The sequence below is a fragment of the Notothenia coriiceps genome, unplaced genomic scaffold (genome assembly GCF_000735185.1).
Source record: "Notothenia coriiceps isolate Sejong01 unplaced genomic scaffold, NC01 NC01_scaffold00017855, whole genome shotgun sequence".
NCBI lineage: Eukaryota > Metazoa > Chordata > Actinopteri > Perciformes > Nototheniidae > Notothenia > Notothenia coriiceps.
Genome location: NW_011350556.1, coordinates 248090 through 265483, shown reverse-complemented (window position 1 = coordinate 265483; position 17394 = coordinate 248090). Strand labels below are relative to the sequence as shown.

Here is a 17394-nt window from a genome sequence, read left to right as displayed (position 1 = left end):
CTGTTTTGTGTCCTTTCTCCTCTCTTGTATTCTTGCCCTCTCATGCTGTCTGCTGCTCTCTTTCTCTCTGGCTGATAGAGGGGACAAGTCATCCACCACTCACTTCTCTTAATGTATCTGTGAAAGCCTAAAGGCTAGCACAAAGGTACATCAACTACTCCTTTCACACTAAATAAAAGGCACGGATGCATTAATAAAACTAGAAATATGTTTCCCATAGATTGTGGAAGAGGATGGCCACAAAAAGCCTCTGTTGTTACTAGTTCAGGCCTAATTTTAATAACTCCCAAGTCGCACACATTCCTCCAGTCTAAGCTTTTTATGGCTGTACTACATACGGTAGCTATTGAGCTTCTTTCCATGTGTGCCGAGTCCCTCCTGTCAGCTCAAACCCAACAGCAGGGACTTGGTCTGGTCTTGGTCCAAGGGTTCCTCCCCTGCCTTCCCTCCCCTCCACCTCTCCATCTGCCCATCTCTCCTCAGCTCCAGCTTTATGGCTCTCCTGGGGGGCAGACAGGTGGTTGCTACCCTAAAGAAACGATACCCCTGCAGGTAACAACCTGCCTGAGCCTGGCCACCTTCCCTCGTCCTGTCCTCCTGTTTAATTTCCTGGAACTGCGACTGAAAGGCAGGCAGACTTCTTTGGCCCAAAATCTGTCTGCATAGACTTGCCTCCGATTTGCTGCTGAAAAACACATAGAAAAACAATCTACAGCAGCCTTGATCAGTTGGAACCGCCTGCCATTTAATGAAGTTCTAATTATCATCAGATAACTCCAGCAATTTAAAGAGTCCCGGCAAAGAAACCGTTGATTGCAGTGACTTTGTGATCATGGGAGCAATTGCGTTCAATTTAGATAGAATTTCTTGTGTATGTGCATTTCCCCGGAGGCAGACGACCTATAGTATGCTCATTATTTGTTGGGTTTGTGTTTTAGAAACGTGTGCTTGCACGTACACAGTGATTTAAGAATAAGAGAAGAGGCAGTGGGACTTTGAATTCCACTCTGCCTGCTGTTCCTCTCATCATCGGGAGTCTGCTCACGGAGCCAGCCACAGGAAATGGTGAAAACTCCAAAGCGGGGAAAAGATTCAGATTGCAATAACATTTGTGCTGAATGCCACGTTACATCTCCTTCCTCACCTTTCCTCACTTGTTTCATCCCTCTGTCATTCACCCCCACACTGGTGTGAAAAAAATACGCGTATAAAATATGTTCACACATAGAATTAATGTACCATAGATTAATGCATTTTTATTCCATCAAATTCTTATCAATGATTGATCGAGCAACAATAAATCACTTAAACTAACACGCATGAATCTGACTTGCTGAACAAGCACAAAGACGAGTGGTGCAAGTAACTAGTATTTTAGCTGGAAGCTTTGTCCTCTCTCTTTCATTGTCCTGAGCCAAACCTCAGCTTCATCACGCTACAATTAGCACTTTCTCCTTGATGCTCTCCTGAGTTCTTCCTTCCCCTACTCCTCCTTGAAACCTTGTCCTGTTCCGCATCCATCTCTTTCATTTCATCCCTCTAAGGGGAATTAGTCATGTTTCTTCTCTTGTCTCATTCATTTAGAAGTCCCTAACCAGCCGGCTCCCTTTCATCATTGTAAAATAACCTGCTTCCTAATCCACCAGGTTGGCTCCTCCAGGGCCTTTTTCAAGTGTCCTAATGCAGTGTGCAGGAAGAGGGGGCGGGTAACGAGGCCGGCGGAGGAGCCTGGGCAGTTTTAATCTGCCCTGCTCCTCCAGTGGAAAGGAGAGGGACCCAGCCGGCCCCCGGCCAATCTCTCTGCCTCTCTTTGAAGGTCTCCTTAATCCCCTTCCAGAGAGGAAGGAAATGCAGATGTGTGGGGGGATGTTTTCATGTGTGTGCGCCAATGCGTCCATTGTAAGGCAGGACCCTGCATCTCCAAAGGTCCAATGCTGATTGAGACATTGTCTCTCTGCCACTCTGCTCCTTTGTCCTTCTCACATACTCTGCTTTATGCATTGTCCATCCACAGTATGTTCTGAACTTCCCCCAGGGCATTACCAGGGCCAGGCTTCAACATCTGCAAAGTGGGAACACAAACGTATGCACACTGCTTTCATCTCTGCCTCTCCAGCGACTTTGTGTCCCAGTGTTTAGTCAGGAAAATAGGATTGTGTAGAGCTCAGCGTTTAGAGAGCCCAAAGGCCGCCCGTCAAATTCAGCTCCTGCAGTCTGCGATGTCTCGCTTTGCCAGCCGTCGCTCAACTCATTTCAAACTCCATTCTCTCAGCCCCACCAGCCGACTCTGGACTGATGGCTTTCGTTTGTGTCTCCAGCGTGGAAGCCTTTTTTGTAATCTCACATGGGTTCGTTGGGTTTGTTTATCACCGTCCTCTTCTTTTCCCTTTCTCTTTTTGTACTTAAGGGGGATGTTTGTAATACTTCACTTTCCGTTTACTTCACGGACTTGCTTTCCCATGATGTTTCACGAGGAGCCAAAACCAAAGGCTCTTTTTCTTTGAGTCCCCAATGTTTTCTTTCTTCACCATGAACACACATCTATAAAACTATCATGCAAAGAAAACAAAATATCCTCCTTGTTAATGTTTTGTAAGGAACTGACTTGGCATCCAAGCTTAATCAGTTATTCAAATCAGTAAAAGAGTTGAGTTTATTTGTCTTTTAGTAACATGCTGACATATTTTGAAGTGTAGAAAATATTCAGTTTCATGTGAATTATTTGGACTCGCAGATCTTTCACATATTCATCCTAGCATGTGAGTATCTGACGGGGATGTGGGCAAAATAGGCCACGGATCTCGAAAGAAGGTTTCTCAAAAATAGTTTAAAACATGTTGTTCATGTGCTGGCTGCATTCGCCCAGGTAGATCCCTCCAAAAGGTTCCAGCTTTGAATCCACATCTTGCAGGACGTACTTTCCCCCTGTTTTAGGAGTCAGGATCTCTGAATGATGCAAATCCCCTAGCAGTATTTAAAGCTCCCAAATCATCCCTGGCCAAATCCCTTCAAGATATTCCCTGCTCGATTGGATAGCATTAAAGGATCGCAGCGACAGAACAATACTCCGTCTGGCAGCCGGGTGGAATGGGGGATAAAGGGAAGGGAGTAGAGGGAAAGAGAAATAGAAAAGAAGTGAACGAATAAGGTAGGGACTGAAAGTGCATATTTAGAATATGAGCAGGGAGGACAGAGGGACGAGAAGGAATTTGGTAGGCAGGGAACAGATGATGAGAAAAAGGGGACAGGAAAAGCTGTTTGTGGGGCTGTGCAACATGTTGTGACTGAGTGATCCCTCCTGCTTTTAGTCTGTAACATCATCTGTTTGTTCAATCCGATGCAGGCCAACAAGCTTTTAATAATATCTAAATCTTCTTGTTAAATCTGTATATATTTTCTAGGTTATTTATATGAAGTTTAATCCGCTCTTAATGCTATTATGTTACATGGGAAACCCAGCCCAGTTTCTGAGGATAAACAAGATCACTCAGGATTTCGGCCCAGCTTTCCTCCTTGTACTTTTGGTAATGCTTTTGATGGGAGAGAAAAACTGATATGTTTCCTTTCAGTTTTTCGAAAAGTGCAGTGAGCTAGTAAAAAATGCTCTTGTTCCTGTATTTTCTCCTGTCGGTAGCACAAGTCTTTGTATTTGTGTGTGTGTGTCAGGTGATATTGATGGGACTAGCAGAGAGAACCAAGGCTGCCCACTTCACTCCTTTAAGCACAATTATAGGCTGTTATAAGCCCCATAGATCCAGGTGCCAATGCCAGGGCCCAGATTGCACCCGCCACCCATACTTACCTTGCCCTTTATTGATTGCCTCAGCAGGAGCTCTGGGAGTAAACTAGTCTCTCCTAATTAAATATAACTTCACTGCAACATGTAGTCGCACCATCAACACCCACCCTCGCTACATCAGACGGCACACATTTACTCTGTGGACTTGGCACTTATGAGCTTTGTTACGATGAGGGAAATGAAGTCTTAACACAAAAGTTAGTTCCTGACTTTGTAATGTGCCACTTTCAGCTGTACCCCAGTAAGCTGCGTGATTGACAGTAATGGGGCGGAGCAGCCGTGATGAGTTTGTAATAATCTGACTGGAGTCAGGTTCACTTCTATGCTAATGAGCAAGTGTGTTGGTGGTTTAGCATGACTAATGGCGCCAGTTGCTAACAGAGCTGTCTCGGAGTGAGGAAGGGAGCAAAGGAGGAAGGAAGAAATAAAGAGGCTTTGCTGGAGTGTTGGGAAGGTAGAAGACAGTCAGAGAGGAGAGTTGCAGGAGATTGCGTTGTTATTCTTTCGGGGAAAATAAAATACAGTTGACGCCTGATTCCCCTCTGCAGATGTGTTCACAAAAGCTGAGGGGCAAGGCAGAAGAGAGAAAATTGCCTTTGAAAGTGCAGCAGTGATTTTTTAGAAAGACATGGAGTACTACTCCAACACACTTTTAAATGCTTTTTTATGATTTAGAAGATATGTTTGTTTAGCGTTTCATGTTTTTTTCTCTCCTGATTGCCACAAGACCTTATTATTGAAACGGCTGTTGTGTGTTTTTATTTATTGTATATGTGTAGCTTCTAATTCCTCATATTTGATTGATGCATGGTTTTCCATGAGAAAGAAAAAGGTGTGTGGGTGGCATGTTTGTGATTTTGCTAGAGTAGTTTATAGTCTTTTCAATGTGACAATGGAAATCAGGTTTGCCGCACATGTGTTTCTTATTTCCTATCCAAATCCAACCACCAAAGTTTGCTTTAGTGGACTGGAATTGATAAAACTTTCTTGTCACTTATTTATTTAGTGCAGAGATGTTTTGAAGCTTGCTACAAGTACTCATTCCTTCCTCTCCCTAACCCTGCGCTTCTGGAGAGTGTGGAATTGTTGATAAGTCGCCTTGGCAGCGTTGCGAGAGTAATCATTTTCCTCCAGATGTTAGAGTTTGGGAAGGAACCAAAAGGGAGGCGAGTTAGGGAGGGGAACGGGAGAAAAACCAGCTGCAGCAACTACCAGTTCCACCCCTCTACATGAAGTCATCTACTGCTTCCTCCCCGAGGCTCCCAATACCACCTCCTCCACGCTATTCTGCAGATTCTGTTCCTCCCTCCCCTCTCCTTCTCAGTTCTACACATTTTGCCTTTCTCTGTATCCCAGGAGGCCGACAGGGCAGGCTGTGTTTACTGCTGGGGTAATTGGAGTAGTTGGAGAGAGCCTGACCCTGGCCCTGCTAAGTGTGTGTGTGTGTGTGTGTGTGTGTGTGTGTGTGTGTGTGTGTGTGTGTGTGTGTGTGTGTGTGTGTGTGTGTGTGTGTGTGTGTGTGTGTGTGTGTGTGTGTGTGTGTGTGTGTGTGTGTGTGTGTGTGTGTGTGTGTGTGTGTGTGTGTGTGTGTGTGTGTGTGTGTGTGTGTGTGTGTGTGTGTGTGGCCAGGAAAGCAGGCCTTAGCCAATGTCAGCCCACTAGGGTGAAGACAAATTGGTTTTCACTGTCTGTCTTTTCTTGTCTCATATTCTCAAACTATCCCTTTCTTCTCCTCGCATATCTCACCACCAACTCAAAGACAATCATTCACGCTTTCTCTTGTACAAGTCTACAGCGCTTTTTCTCCTCCTGGTAATCTTTTGTTCCACCTCTTTTTATTTCTCTCTCTGCTCATCATTTCATCTCTGCAAGCTGAGCTGTTAGATGAGCTGCATAGACGCTGACTGTTGCCAGATATGAGTAAAAACTCCCTCAGTTGCAGCCATAGACATGAGCAAATTCATCCAAGCTAATCCAGGCGCCTGTTGTGTTTATCTGGGGTGAGATGGATGGGAAAGGGCCTGGAGTGGGGCTGCTGGGGAGAGTAAGGGTGCAGCCCTATAAACATGACGAGACAGTTGCTCATCTGTTGCTTATTCTCATCCACATGCTCGGTATATAACATTGAACATAAGTTGTATTATCTGTGACACTTGGCATTAGCTACAGTTTGTTTGTCATCAACATATGAACACAAGCTTTGATCAGAAAAGGGTGCAGCATGACAGTGATTTAGCATGCATCTCGTGACCTCATCGCAGGCTTGTCAGGTATTGGCAGGGGGACACGGCTCACCTACTCTAGCTCATCGCACTCCCGTCTCCCTGTCCCTACCTCCTGCTCCCCTTCCCTCCGTCCCTCATCCCTCTGTCTTGCTCCTCCCTGATAGCTTTTACCGCTCTGCTGATTTCACAAATAGGCCTCATTGATTGAATCTGATTCTTGTGGATAGAGCAGCTTTATTGAGTGGCTTTTTCACTGATGGACAGGAGCGTGTGTGTGAGTGTTTGTTACTCACATGTGCGTGTTAGGGATGATAAAGGAAAACTTCCTTTCCTCATTCCTCCTATTGTATAAACCAGCAGCTATTCCTCTCCCGGGAATTCCAGCAGACAGATCATCCCAGACACAGACACAAACACACCACCGTCTACACACAAAGTCCTCGTGACGTCTCCGTCTGAGTGAATGTTTTATTATGGGTGGTGCATTCACTCTGAGGAGTCAGTGAGTTGTGGTGACACCTTGAGCGAGGCAACATTAAAGTGTTAACTGCTCTCTCTGGCACTGTTCGTCAAACATTCATCTGAGCTGTGCTTCTGCTGCAGGAAGCTGGCCCAATCCAACCGGGGCTACACATTTGAAGTCAGTCCACTCCAGCTGTGACGCCACCATTATCTTTAGTTTTCTCCTGATCTGCAGCCATTTTGAATCCCCTACCCTACTGGTTGTGTACTAGTGTAAACCAGGGCGCTAACACTGTACCACAGAGAACAATAACTGAGAACAGTAGGAACACTTTTCAGCAGGGAATATGTGTTTTGATGGCGGGGGGGGAAATTGTGCTCGTTTCACATGTAAAACAGAAATGATAGGGTTTGGGAGCTTTAGCTAACAAACTGTTTGTGAGAAGATGGAGCTATATCATCTGCACTCCACTGGGGATACACACATTTCACACACAGCAGCGCACACCTCATCCTTGCAGCAGCATCTGTGCTCTTCCTCTCTCGCTGCCCTCTATTTCGTGTGTCTCTCCTCTCAACAGGAAGTGTGCCACCTATGCAAAGTTGGATAGATGGTGGCGTCCTCTTACCCCGCGCTCATTTAACCCCCACAACCCTGCAGATCCATCATCATTCAGCACACACAAGCAGCCCTAACACACATATCTCTGCGTGCAATTGTCCTCAGCCTGCAGCCTTTTGCTGAGCTACCCACATTGTTCTCCCTTTCAAACATTCTCTCTTGTGAGAAACCAAGCCCCAAATGTGCTCATTATTTTGTCTAATTTAAAAGGTCAGTCTTCTCACAAAGTATTTAAGTGTAGCCACGAAGGATCTGTAGTTCTCTGGTTTGCACTCGTACTTCAGGAATACACCTTGTTCATGAGGACATCCTGTGCTTCATGCAAGAGGAACGACTAATTAGCCATTTAAAGGATTGTTGGGAGACAGCAGGCCTGTGTGCCAGGTAAAGCTAGCTAGCAAAGAACGGATTCATCATTCATGGATTTGAGTTTATACAGCTCTCCATACAAAGACTCTTAAAAGTAAAAGCAAATGTTTGATTAATTGTTACAACAGATGTTTTAAGCTTTGAAGACTTTACACATTCAGCCCCTTCTTATGAATTTCATCTGGAGAAGTTGTGTTCTATATTTTGTCTTTTCCTCCCCTCCCCACACATCTTTCAGCGTTGTCTAGAAAGTCGGCTTGGCCCACTTCCAAAGAACAACTGGCAGAGTTTTTGTGAGATACACATACACACGCAGAAAGACAAAAGGGAAAGAGCAGCTGTTTTTATTATGTGGTGGCAGCCTTTTTTCAGTCAAAGCTGTAGAGGGCAAGTTCTGATTTAGTGTTTGGATGTAAATAAGGAGGAAGATGGAGAAGAGAAAGTAACAGTGATTGGAAATTGTTTTCAATAATGGTAACTTGCTCTCTTTCAGTTAAGCGGCTGTTTTAGGGATTGTTCATTTGTTTGTCTACGCATGTTTACATATTAGGGATTACAGCATCTAATCAGTTGTGATCATGGCTGTCCATTCAGTAGGATTTATTTGCCAATGTCACTACCCGATCTGCAGCCCTGCCCTATCTGCAGTGCGCATGTGCGAGATGGTCCGCTATATTTGACAACTACCGTACATACGGCAACTCTAATAGGACACTTGACACAGTGGCGTTTGGCAAAGCAGAAAAATAACACTCAAAAGACCTGACAATATTAATCTGAACGAGAGAGATTAGTTATTGTTATTGCAACGTGACTTCACTATTATTGAACAACTCCTTTTTATTGGGTCATTTTATTTGGTTAAGTACATTGTCAGAATAAGTGAGAAATTGATTTAACTTCTGTTAGACAGCTATTATACATACTGAAGAAATATTGACTGTGAATGTATGCAATATGTATGGCATTCATAATTTATATCTAATTACGTTAACTGTGAATGTCCTTCATTTTATTTCAAATAAAATAAAATAACATCTTTTATATAGATATTTGAGACGTTTATGACTCCGGGCAGCCGTCACATGTCCTATTAGAGTTGTCGTATGGAGTTGTCCAATATGGCGGACCATCTCGCACATGCGCACTGCAGATCGGGTACAGCCAATATTAGCAATGCTTGCCATTGACCGACGCCATGTTAATTAGCCTATAATGGTTATCATTGTTGACACAGCATGTGAAGTTGTTCTCTGTGAACCTCTGAGGTTGTTAAGGAGGAAACGTAATGTAGCTTGGCAAAGGGTTACCTGGGTTTTTGCACTGTTATAGGTTTTTAGATTCAATTTGTGTAATTCTAGTTTCTATATTTAACCTGTGAATGTAGTTAACAAAAATGTGGGGATTGCCTTGATATAGTTCTGAACACAATTAATAATGAATTGATAATACATTTGAAGTACATTATGTGTGTACACTAATCAGTAGTGTTGACTTTAGTTGCCTTGTGTCTGTTTTTGTAGAGTAAAGTGATATAGTTTGGTAAAAACTGAGGTTTCCCCATGAAATGAAAACAGAGCCAGAGCAGAGAAGAGAAAGAAAGCAGTAGAGATTTCCGTGCTTCATTAATTGGCAGCTCTGTGGTACACTAAACATTACACAGACACACACAGTTGAATAATGTGAGTGCTCTGAAGCCACTGCCTTATATTTAGTCAAGGGAGGCCAGCCTCTGTCACCTTTTCTCTTGCTTAACCTCGCTCTTTCTCTTCCTCTCTCTGTGGCCGTGTTGAAGAGGAGTCTCATGGGAGGGCTTAACTCTGAGCCCTCATTCTTTTTTCTTTTCTTTCCCTCTCCCCTTCCATGTCTTTCTTTCCTTATCATCCTCTGAATAGAGCTGCATACTGTTGTTAAACTTGGTCCAGGAGACACAATCTGTGCAGAGATAGAATAGAGAACTGAGGAGTTCACTATCTACCATCCTACCACCTAACAGGCCTTTCTCTGTGTGCCCTTGATGTGTTCAAGTGCAGATGCACAATGCAAAAGCCACCTTTTTTGTATTTGTGAGTTGAAATGATAAAGCATTTTAATCTACCTTTTTAATAGCAGTCAATAGTTCACTTAAGGTGGAGCCGAGGGCACCAAGGCATGCTGTCTCTGCACCCTTCACTTTGGAGTCATTCACATAAGGGCCTGCTTAAATAACGGTGTACAACCTGGAAAATCACAGGAGCTGTTGTGTTGTCATGGTTATTGAGTGTTTGGTAGCTTCAGGGGAAATGGAGTTTGGGGGTGGAGGTGTGGGAGTGCAGAAAGGAAAGGGGGAGGAATGAATGGGTGTAAGTAGGAGGGGGGTACTATCTTAATTGCTTTCCGAGAATAATTTCGGTCCCCTAATTTGGCGATAATGACAGTGGCTGCGGCTTTTGTATTTATTTATCCAAACATTAATTGACAGGACTGACATTAGCCTGGGCGTTTATTGCGAATTTGATTGCGCACAAGGGAGCAAAGAAAATTACAGTAATTATCCTTCTGATATGGATTATGAATATGCATTCCCACACTTAATGTGTCTGTCAGCATTTTGGTAACAACACAGCACTTTGCCATGACAACAGCACTTTAGCTTATCTCAATCTTTGTTTCCCTAAATAAATTCCCAATCCAAGCGGTGCTGGAGGAGAACAGATGACATGCATTGTCTAAATGATTTAGCTGCCCCACTGTAGATCTCTAACGACGCCCGGGCATGTAGTTTGGTGAAATGGTCGTCATGTGGCTTGTTTCAATTGGCCTATAAAGGGGCCTCAGCTTGTGAAATTAATTGGAATTAGTGTGTGGTGTGTTATTGTGAACGGACATTAAAGTTTCTGTTTTTCCACAGGCGGAGGGAGAAGACAATTTGAAGAAGATGCAGCTGATGGAGCTGGCCATTCTCAATGGGACATACAGGGACAACAACCTCAAATCACGTAAGTGAGCCTCCATGCACACGTCGGCCACAGTTTCATATATTCACCATAAACAACTAATCTTTTAACATCATTGACCTTACATATTTATATATATTTGTTCTGTAGTTGGCATTAATTAATACTGTATACCTTTTTTTAAATAATGTCTAGTCTTAACTACTGTGTACATACGATGTTTTATTTCTCACCACTAGCAGAACTCTTCTCTCTCAAGCTCTCCAAACATGTTACCTACTCTACTCCTCCATGAGTACACCAACTTCCATTCTGTTCTACTCCGTATTTCTTTCCTCTCCATCCATTCCTCCATCCATCCCCCCCCTGCAATCCAGAAGCCATCGCTCTGTGTCACTTGCTTTTTTGCGGATGCTAAACTTTCAGCACATTGCTCCACTCTGCATGTTGGTCACTAGCTCACATATCGACAGGGTTTGCTCCTCAATCACCAATTTCTAAATGCATAATCACATCCTGGATCTAAATATATAAAAAAGATTTAAAGGCCAAAATATTTCATCATCTAACATATTAGTTAAAGACTAGTGCACTTACTCTCTGGACCCTTTCCTCATAATTATCATCAAAAATGTAATTCAGATGTCAAAAACTGGGTTTTTCTGTATTCTATTTGTGTGCAAATGTATGAAATGAAACTAGAATTGATTAATTTCACGGTTTCATTTTCCTAATTTAACATCTGCTAATATGTTAACCATGATGAACTGGCCCACCATCTAACCGTAGTTACCATGGCTCGGGAATAAATTGACCTGCCTTTGGGGAAGCTTGTGTGGCACAGCTCACGGTGCGCGCTGATGCAGAACCACTTGAAAAAATGATCTTTGTGTTCATTTGTACTTTCTCCAACTTAAATAGACTGCTGACTATGTGTGGGATCAACATTTTATAAGTTGTAACAAATGAAATATAGGTTACTATTATGCTCACTGATTCCTGAAGAGTCTTTAGTGAAACTTGCTCTTATTTGAGTGTTTCTCCTCTACACATAATCAACAGCTCTATTTCTGTTGGCATGTGTGTTGTTTACCTCTCCTATGCCATTTCCAGTAGATGAATGTATCGCTGCCATGGTGATTTGTATGCTTTGAATGCATTGGGGATGACTGCAGCATTGTGTGCTTGTATTTTGGTGTAAGGGGCATTTTATTATTTTGTCTGGCTATGTTAATTTTCCTTTGCAACAGATTGTGGCTTTTGTGGTTCACCACCATGATCATTGCATGGACTAATTTTTCCTTTTGCTCCCTTCCTCTTCCCTCTACCTGCCATTCCCGTTCCCCCTTCTTTTTCCTCCTTTTGTATTTTCACCTTTCATCTGTGATTATGACCACACTACACCTTTATCTCTTGTCCTTCTTTCTTTCTTTTCTACTCCTGTCCTTCACTCTCTTGCTTATGGCAGCCACCCTTGCATTCTCTCTTGCAGCGGCGGCAGCAGCCGCTCAAGGCCAACGTCTCATAACCTCCACGGGTCAGGTGTTGCCTCCCCAGGGGCTCCGGCCCCAAACACCCGGTGGGGGCCAAATCATGAACCTCATCCGGCAACCTCAAATGGCTGCCATGATGTCCAATGGCACCCCCACTCTGGTGCCTCCCTCACCGGATGGTGGGCTTATCTACACCACCCCTTATGATTACCCTTACGCCCTGGCACCCACCTCCCTGCTGGAGTACCCCATCGATCACAGTGGGGTTCTAGGTAAGAGAGCCTGGGCTAGCATGGGTCCAGCGGGTACAGCCAACTTTGGCCAGCCTGGACACGAGGGCAGCTTTTTTTACCCCGGAGCGGGGATGCTGGACGCGGCTGCCATGAGCCACAGTCAGGACTTATTGAAAGGTAAATATGTCGTGTCCACCTGAAGATGAAAAACAGAGAAACTTACATGGTGGATGTGATGGTGAAGCTCTGGGTGATGAGATTACCAGCTTTGTGGCTCATATGGACACTGTATTAAAAAGGCAAAGGGGGACAAAAAGGACCCTGTGAGGGCTAGGCTCTTGGAAAGTTTTCTTTATAATCTAGACTAAGGTATATTCACAGTTTTAATTACGCTTTCGCCAAACATTAATGCTCTCAGGTTTACATAGCCTCTTTTTCTGCAAGGTTCATATAAGAGGACTTGCCTCGCTGTGAAATGAGGCATGCAGAGAGAGAAACACACTCGCATACACACAGCCTGCTCCCTAACCCCTCCATGCACTGGCCTGCAGGCATATTCAGTCTGGCAGCAGATCCCCTTGGATTTCTGCAGCTTTTGAAATTATTCCTCTGCACTGTTCACTGCAGGCAGGCCTTGATAACTGCAGATAGTTCCCCTCTCACTCTCACTGGTGATGTTCATTAAATTCCTCCAGTCTTCCCTTTTTTTTTATTCTCCTTCCCCTCTCTCCATTGTTATAGCTTCACCCCTCTTGAACTTTAGCTCTGTGCTAACACCTGACGCTCCCCTTAGTTTCTGTGTCAGGAGGACAGTTCAATACAAGGGTCTGTATATTCTATTCACTCTCATTGGTGCTTAAGCTCAACACATCTGCGACCAAAGAGAACCATTTTCAGATATTGATGCAACAGAGTCTGATGCATCATATGTTGTATCGAGGCTTTAGTGAACGAAAGCTAAACGCTTCCCCCTCCAGACAGAAGAAGCCTTCGTCAGTTGCTTGCCAGCTTTAATTTGACACAGTAGTCCTCTAATGTTGTCCCAGGGATCATCAGGCAGCAGCAGATACGAGCGTGATTTTAGCTGACCTGTGTGTTGGACGCGCCTCTGGGAGTCATGTGCAGAACAGACGAGGGCAGCTGACTGGCTTTCCTCTCTTTAACTTGCAGGGTTACACCAGCTTAGTGCATTTTATTTACTCACTCTATCGATTGGTGCCTTCAGCAACACAGGGCCCTGTGGAACACACTCTTGCTCACACATACTCATGCACTTGGTTAAGCTGCCTGTGCTACTGTATCTAGCCGACATTGGCTGCTCTGACAATAAAGAAATGTCAGGCCATCTGCTTCTTCAGAGTAGTGTAGGTGGCTGCGTGGTTATAAGCCAAAACTCCCTCATAACCTGACAATACCAGAAAAAAATCTTTGGAAAACTATAATTTTTTTCCAATGTCCTCTCTACCTTTGGGAGGGCTGGATTTCTTTTCAGTGTTCCTGTGAGCGTCTGGTTTTGTAGCACTTGAACATACAATGACACGCAAACAGTTTGTGTGTGTCCTATACACCAGGCAGAGTCAAGCACTGCAGCAGGAAGGAATCAGTTGTGACATATATAAGAGGAAAATGACAGGCTCTACCGCCAGGGCACAGATTGAGTTGGAAAGAAATGGTGAAAGAGAAAATGAGAGAGAGGGAGAGGCAGGTGCTGTCTGGCACTATTCAATTACCATCAGAGCTGTATTGGATTCCCCCACCTTTCAAAACAAAGAGACAAATTTCTCTCGATTCCCCTGGATCCGAGAGGAAGAATCACATTATTTTTCCCAGACAGCCCAGGAGCCTGTACCCTTTGCCTGCCCCTTTTCAAAGAGTCCTCTATATAACTCTGAGCACTGTGGATTTTTATTACTTAAGTTATGCATTTTTAAATACCTAGTAAAACTCCAAAAATGATTGCGTAGTCTTTTTTTCTACTGCATTTTTTACAAGCAAAAGAAAAGCTCTGTGTGGTGTGTGTACATGTGATATAATCTGTATTATGTTCTATTCTGTGTATTATTGTATTCAAGCATTAGTTTGCTAATGGTTAAAAATGTGAATGTTATTACTGTAAAAGATGACTGTTTTTTTCCCCTGCTCAAAGTGAATGGTTTCTAACCTTGTGGACCTATTACAATCTAGGTGCAATGGCTTCTAAAGTGAGACGGCATGACACGCGGGTCCATCCTTACCAAAGGATTGTGACCGCTGACAGAGGTCAGTTTAGTCTCCTATAGCTACACTCTGCTATTGATTGATGAATTTCAATGATTATTATGCCTGTTATGCCTCAATGCCTTAGTTGGGAATTTGTATCTCGTCTGTATTGTATTTTGTTTTCCTTTCCCCCTGCCACCTCTCCCACCCCATACACCCACACACCAGCTAAATGGTTGATTGTGGTCTGCACATTTTGTTTACATTAAGTACTTAACATATACAGTATATGTGGAAGGTGTATATGTCAAAGCTCAGGCAAAAGTCATTTGAACAGCTTTTGGTTTTTGCAGCTGTGACACCAGGACAGCTAGTATTTAGCAGGCAGCGTCCGCATGTATAATGACATTCCTCTGATGTGAGATTAGAGCCTAAAATGGAGCAGGTTTGTTCCCATACATGATTTATCTCCGTCGCTCATAAGGAGCAAAGCAAAAGGAGAAACATTTCTATACTGTATCTGAGACCTGGTAGGCAGAAGACACGTAGCACTGCTGCTACCGCGCAACATTTCACCTTGAAAATTTAAATTTATTTAGCATTTTATTTTTCTATGGAAGATAGACACACACAGACATAAGCTGAGGTAGCTTGCATTCTCTCCACTGTATTGCATATAGATTGAAAAAAATACATTTAAACATTTCAGTTGTACATGAGGTACTGTCATTTTTATATTTGAGCATTTTATATCAAATGTATTTATGGTTCCTGTGTATATTTATATTATATAAAAAATATACTGCTAAATAAAGAGAAAGAATCGGGAAAGCATCGATTCATCTATTCATTGCACATGTAACACTAGTCACAGTTATCCCTCACATAACATTAGTGAGTCTCCTCACTACTAATCACACTGTTTGTAACGTGCACTCCAACTTTAAAGACACTAAAACACTAGATTTTTGTTCTTATTCTGTTTGTCTGTTCGACCTCTCTTGGCTTCTGTTTGGATTTTGGGGGCAATGTGCGCTTAAATTAAACCGCCAATCTTCCTGGTTCAGGGTGGGGGCTTAGAAGTTGGCATCATGATGGGACAGCGTCATGATTATAATGAGATTAGCCGGGTTCATCTCACATGGCATGGGAATTAGGAGCAGGGGGCGACATAAGAGATTGCATTCATTTTATTGTTAAAATGATGTCATTCCAGTCTCTTCTTGCTGACACTAATATCCTTTCTATCTTTTTTTTCTGTTTGTTTTGTTTTTGTTTCTAACCACCTAGCCGCCACCGGCAACTAACACATGACCTTCTGACCTCTGAACTCTTCACCCAATGACGAGCCGCCCCAAGCCTGCCTGCTGATCAGTTAACTGGTAATTGCCTTTTGCTAGTCTCTCGGACGCAAGTGAGAGAGAGAGAGAGAGAGAGAGAGAGAGAGAGGCGCCTGCCCATACAGTTACCCTAACACTGACAAAACATAGAAACCAACGCAGAATCTTCACAGAAACACAACCAACCCAACAACTGTGTAATATTCATTTTTTCCCTCTGTTCATTGAGTTCAATTCCCATTCTTTCTCTTTCTTTTTCTTCATGAATCATATAGTGGGTGGATGTGTTTGTGATATTACTCATAAATCTGCACTGAATTATATAGCAATAAAGACCCCCACCTGTCCGCCCACCCTCCTTTTAATCACTCTAATTTGGTGACCTCACTTGTTTGAATCAAAGTTCAATGAACCAATCTATTTGATGCAAACCGTTTGGTTTCAGAGTAATGACATCACCCCCTCCCTCTAAACAGAAACACAATTAAAAGCCCCCCTTCCTGCCCCACCCTGTCCCAACACCCACCTATAAGGAGAGAAAAAGAAACAGAAGGAAAGAGAACACACACTCACATTAACTTGTTTAATTTCTGTCATTTTTCACATGTAGTGCAGTTGTTGAGCTCTAAAATGTAGTTATGAGCTGACACATTCTGGGTGTGCCCCTCCAAACAGCTTCTTGTCTGTTTTTAAAAGCATGGCTGAAATGATTGCAAAAAGAGCTTTTTATGATTTATGTGTTTTTCTTGTCTCTTTTTTTTCATTTATTTTTTTTCACTTGATTTTGGTTTCTCTGTTGTTCAAATTTGACTAATTAGCTTTGCCTGAAATTGACAAGCCAAACTGATGCAGGTGATTTCCTCTGGAAAACAAAAAGCAATCTTATGTTTGAAGAAGGCAGCAGTAATAAGATATGATGAGGGGCATGATGGGAAGGTCACTAGTTGGGCTGATGGGTCTGTGTGTGTGTCTTTAATTAATACTACAATGAAAGTAGGGTGTGCTGAGGCTTCGGGGACTTTGGAGCAGAGCTTATTAGCTACTGACCATCGCTACGCCCCCATCCACACTACATCCATTATACAGTGCCTGATGTATTTAGAAAAATATCTCAATGAGTTAGCTGAGCTGTGATTGAAAAGACAAAAAAAGTATTAAGTGTGCATATTTAGCCAAAGGGTTTTCCAATGAATTATATATCTGCAATTATGCATCTGCCTCACAGAGGGCCTCTCTTGTGGTTTCAGAGTTAGGAAGGTGTGAGTTTGTGGTGCCTGCCTTCAGCTGGAGCTCACAGCCAGTCAGTTAGAAGAGTTTTGACCCATTAATGCTATTTTTTCTGAGGTGAACGCAGGCAATTAACACTAAATCCACACGCTACCCAATTACATTACATTGCTAGGGGGAAGGGCACTTTGAAGTTCTGTACATAAATGCTTTTGTCATGAAGCTTCTATATTCAGTTGTTTCATCAGCCACATTGCCAAAAGAGTGTTTGCTCCTTCATGTTCTTCATTTTCGCATCTCAACATTTGGCCTTTATTTTATTATGCTTTTATTTCTAACCCCAGTCATCCGTTGGGACATAAGGGTGGGCATAATCTGAGCCTTCCCGCCAATAAGAAAAATACTTGTTAGTGTTGAATATTTTTGTGGCGAAACATTTATTTTGAACAAATGACGAACCCTCCGAAAGCGCATCCACAATGTCCCCCC

General features: G+C 43.1%; 1 protein-coding gene across 3 annotated transcripts in view; it reads left to right on the top strand.

Annotated features, from left to right (window-relative positions):
* The window catches only part of qkia (QKI, KH domain containing, RNA binding a), a 65761-nt gene extending 49347 nt beyond the window's left edge, over positions 1-16414 (top strand). The window contains exons 5-8 of one of the 3 annotated variants that reach the window (XM_010777172.1): positions 10368-10455; positions 11882-12316; positions 14324-14398; positions 15629-16414. In XM_010777172.1, coding sequence (XP_010775474.1) covers positions 10368-10455; positions 11882-12316; positions 14324-14398; positions 15629-15645 — 615 coding nt within the window. In that variant the 3' untranslated portion in view covers positions 15646-16414. Of the gene's footprint in view, positions 1-10367; positions 10456-11881; positions 12317-14323; positions 15302-15628 lie in introns of those variants that run through there. The other 2 variants (XM_010777173.1, XM_010777171.1) reach the window with 2 other exon arrangements.
* The last annotated feature ends 980 nt before the right edge of the window (positions 16415-17394 follow it).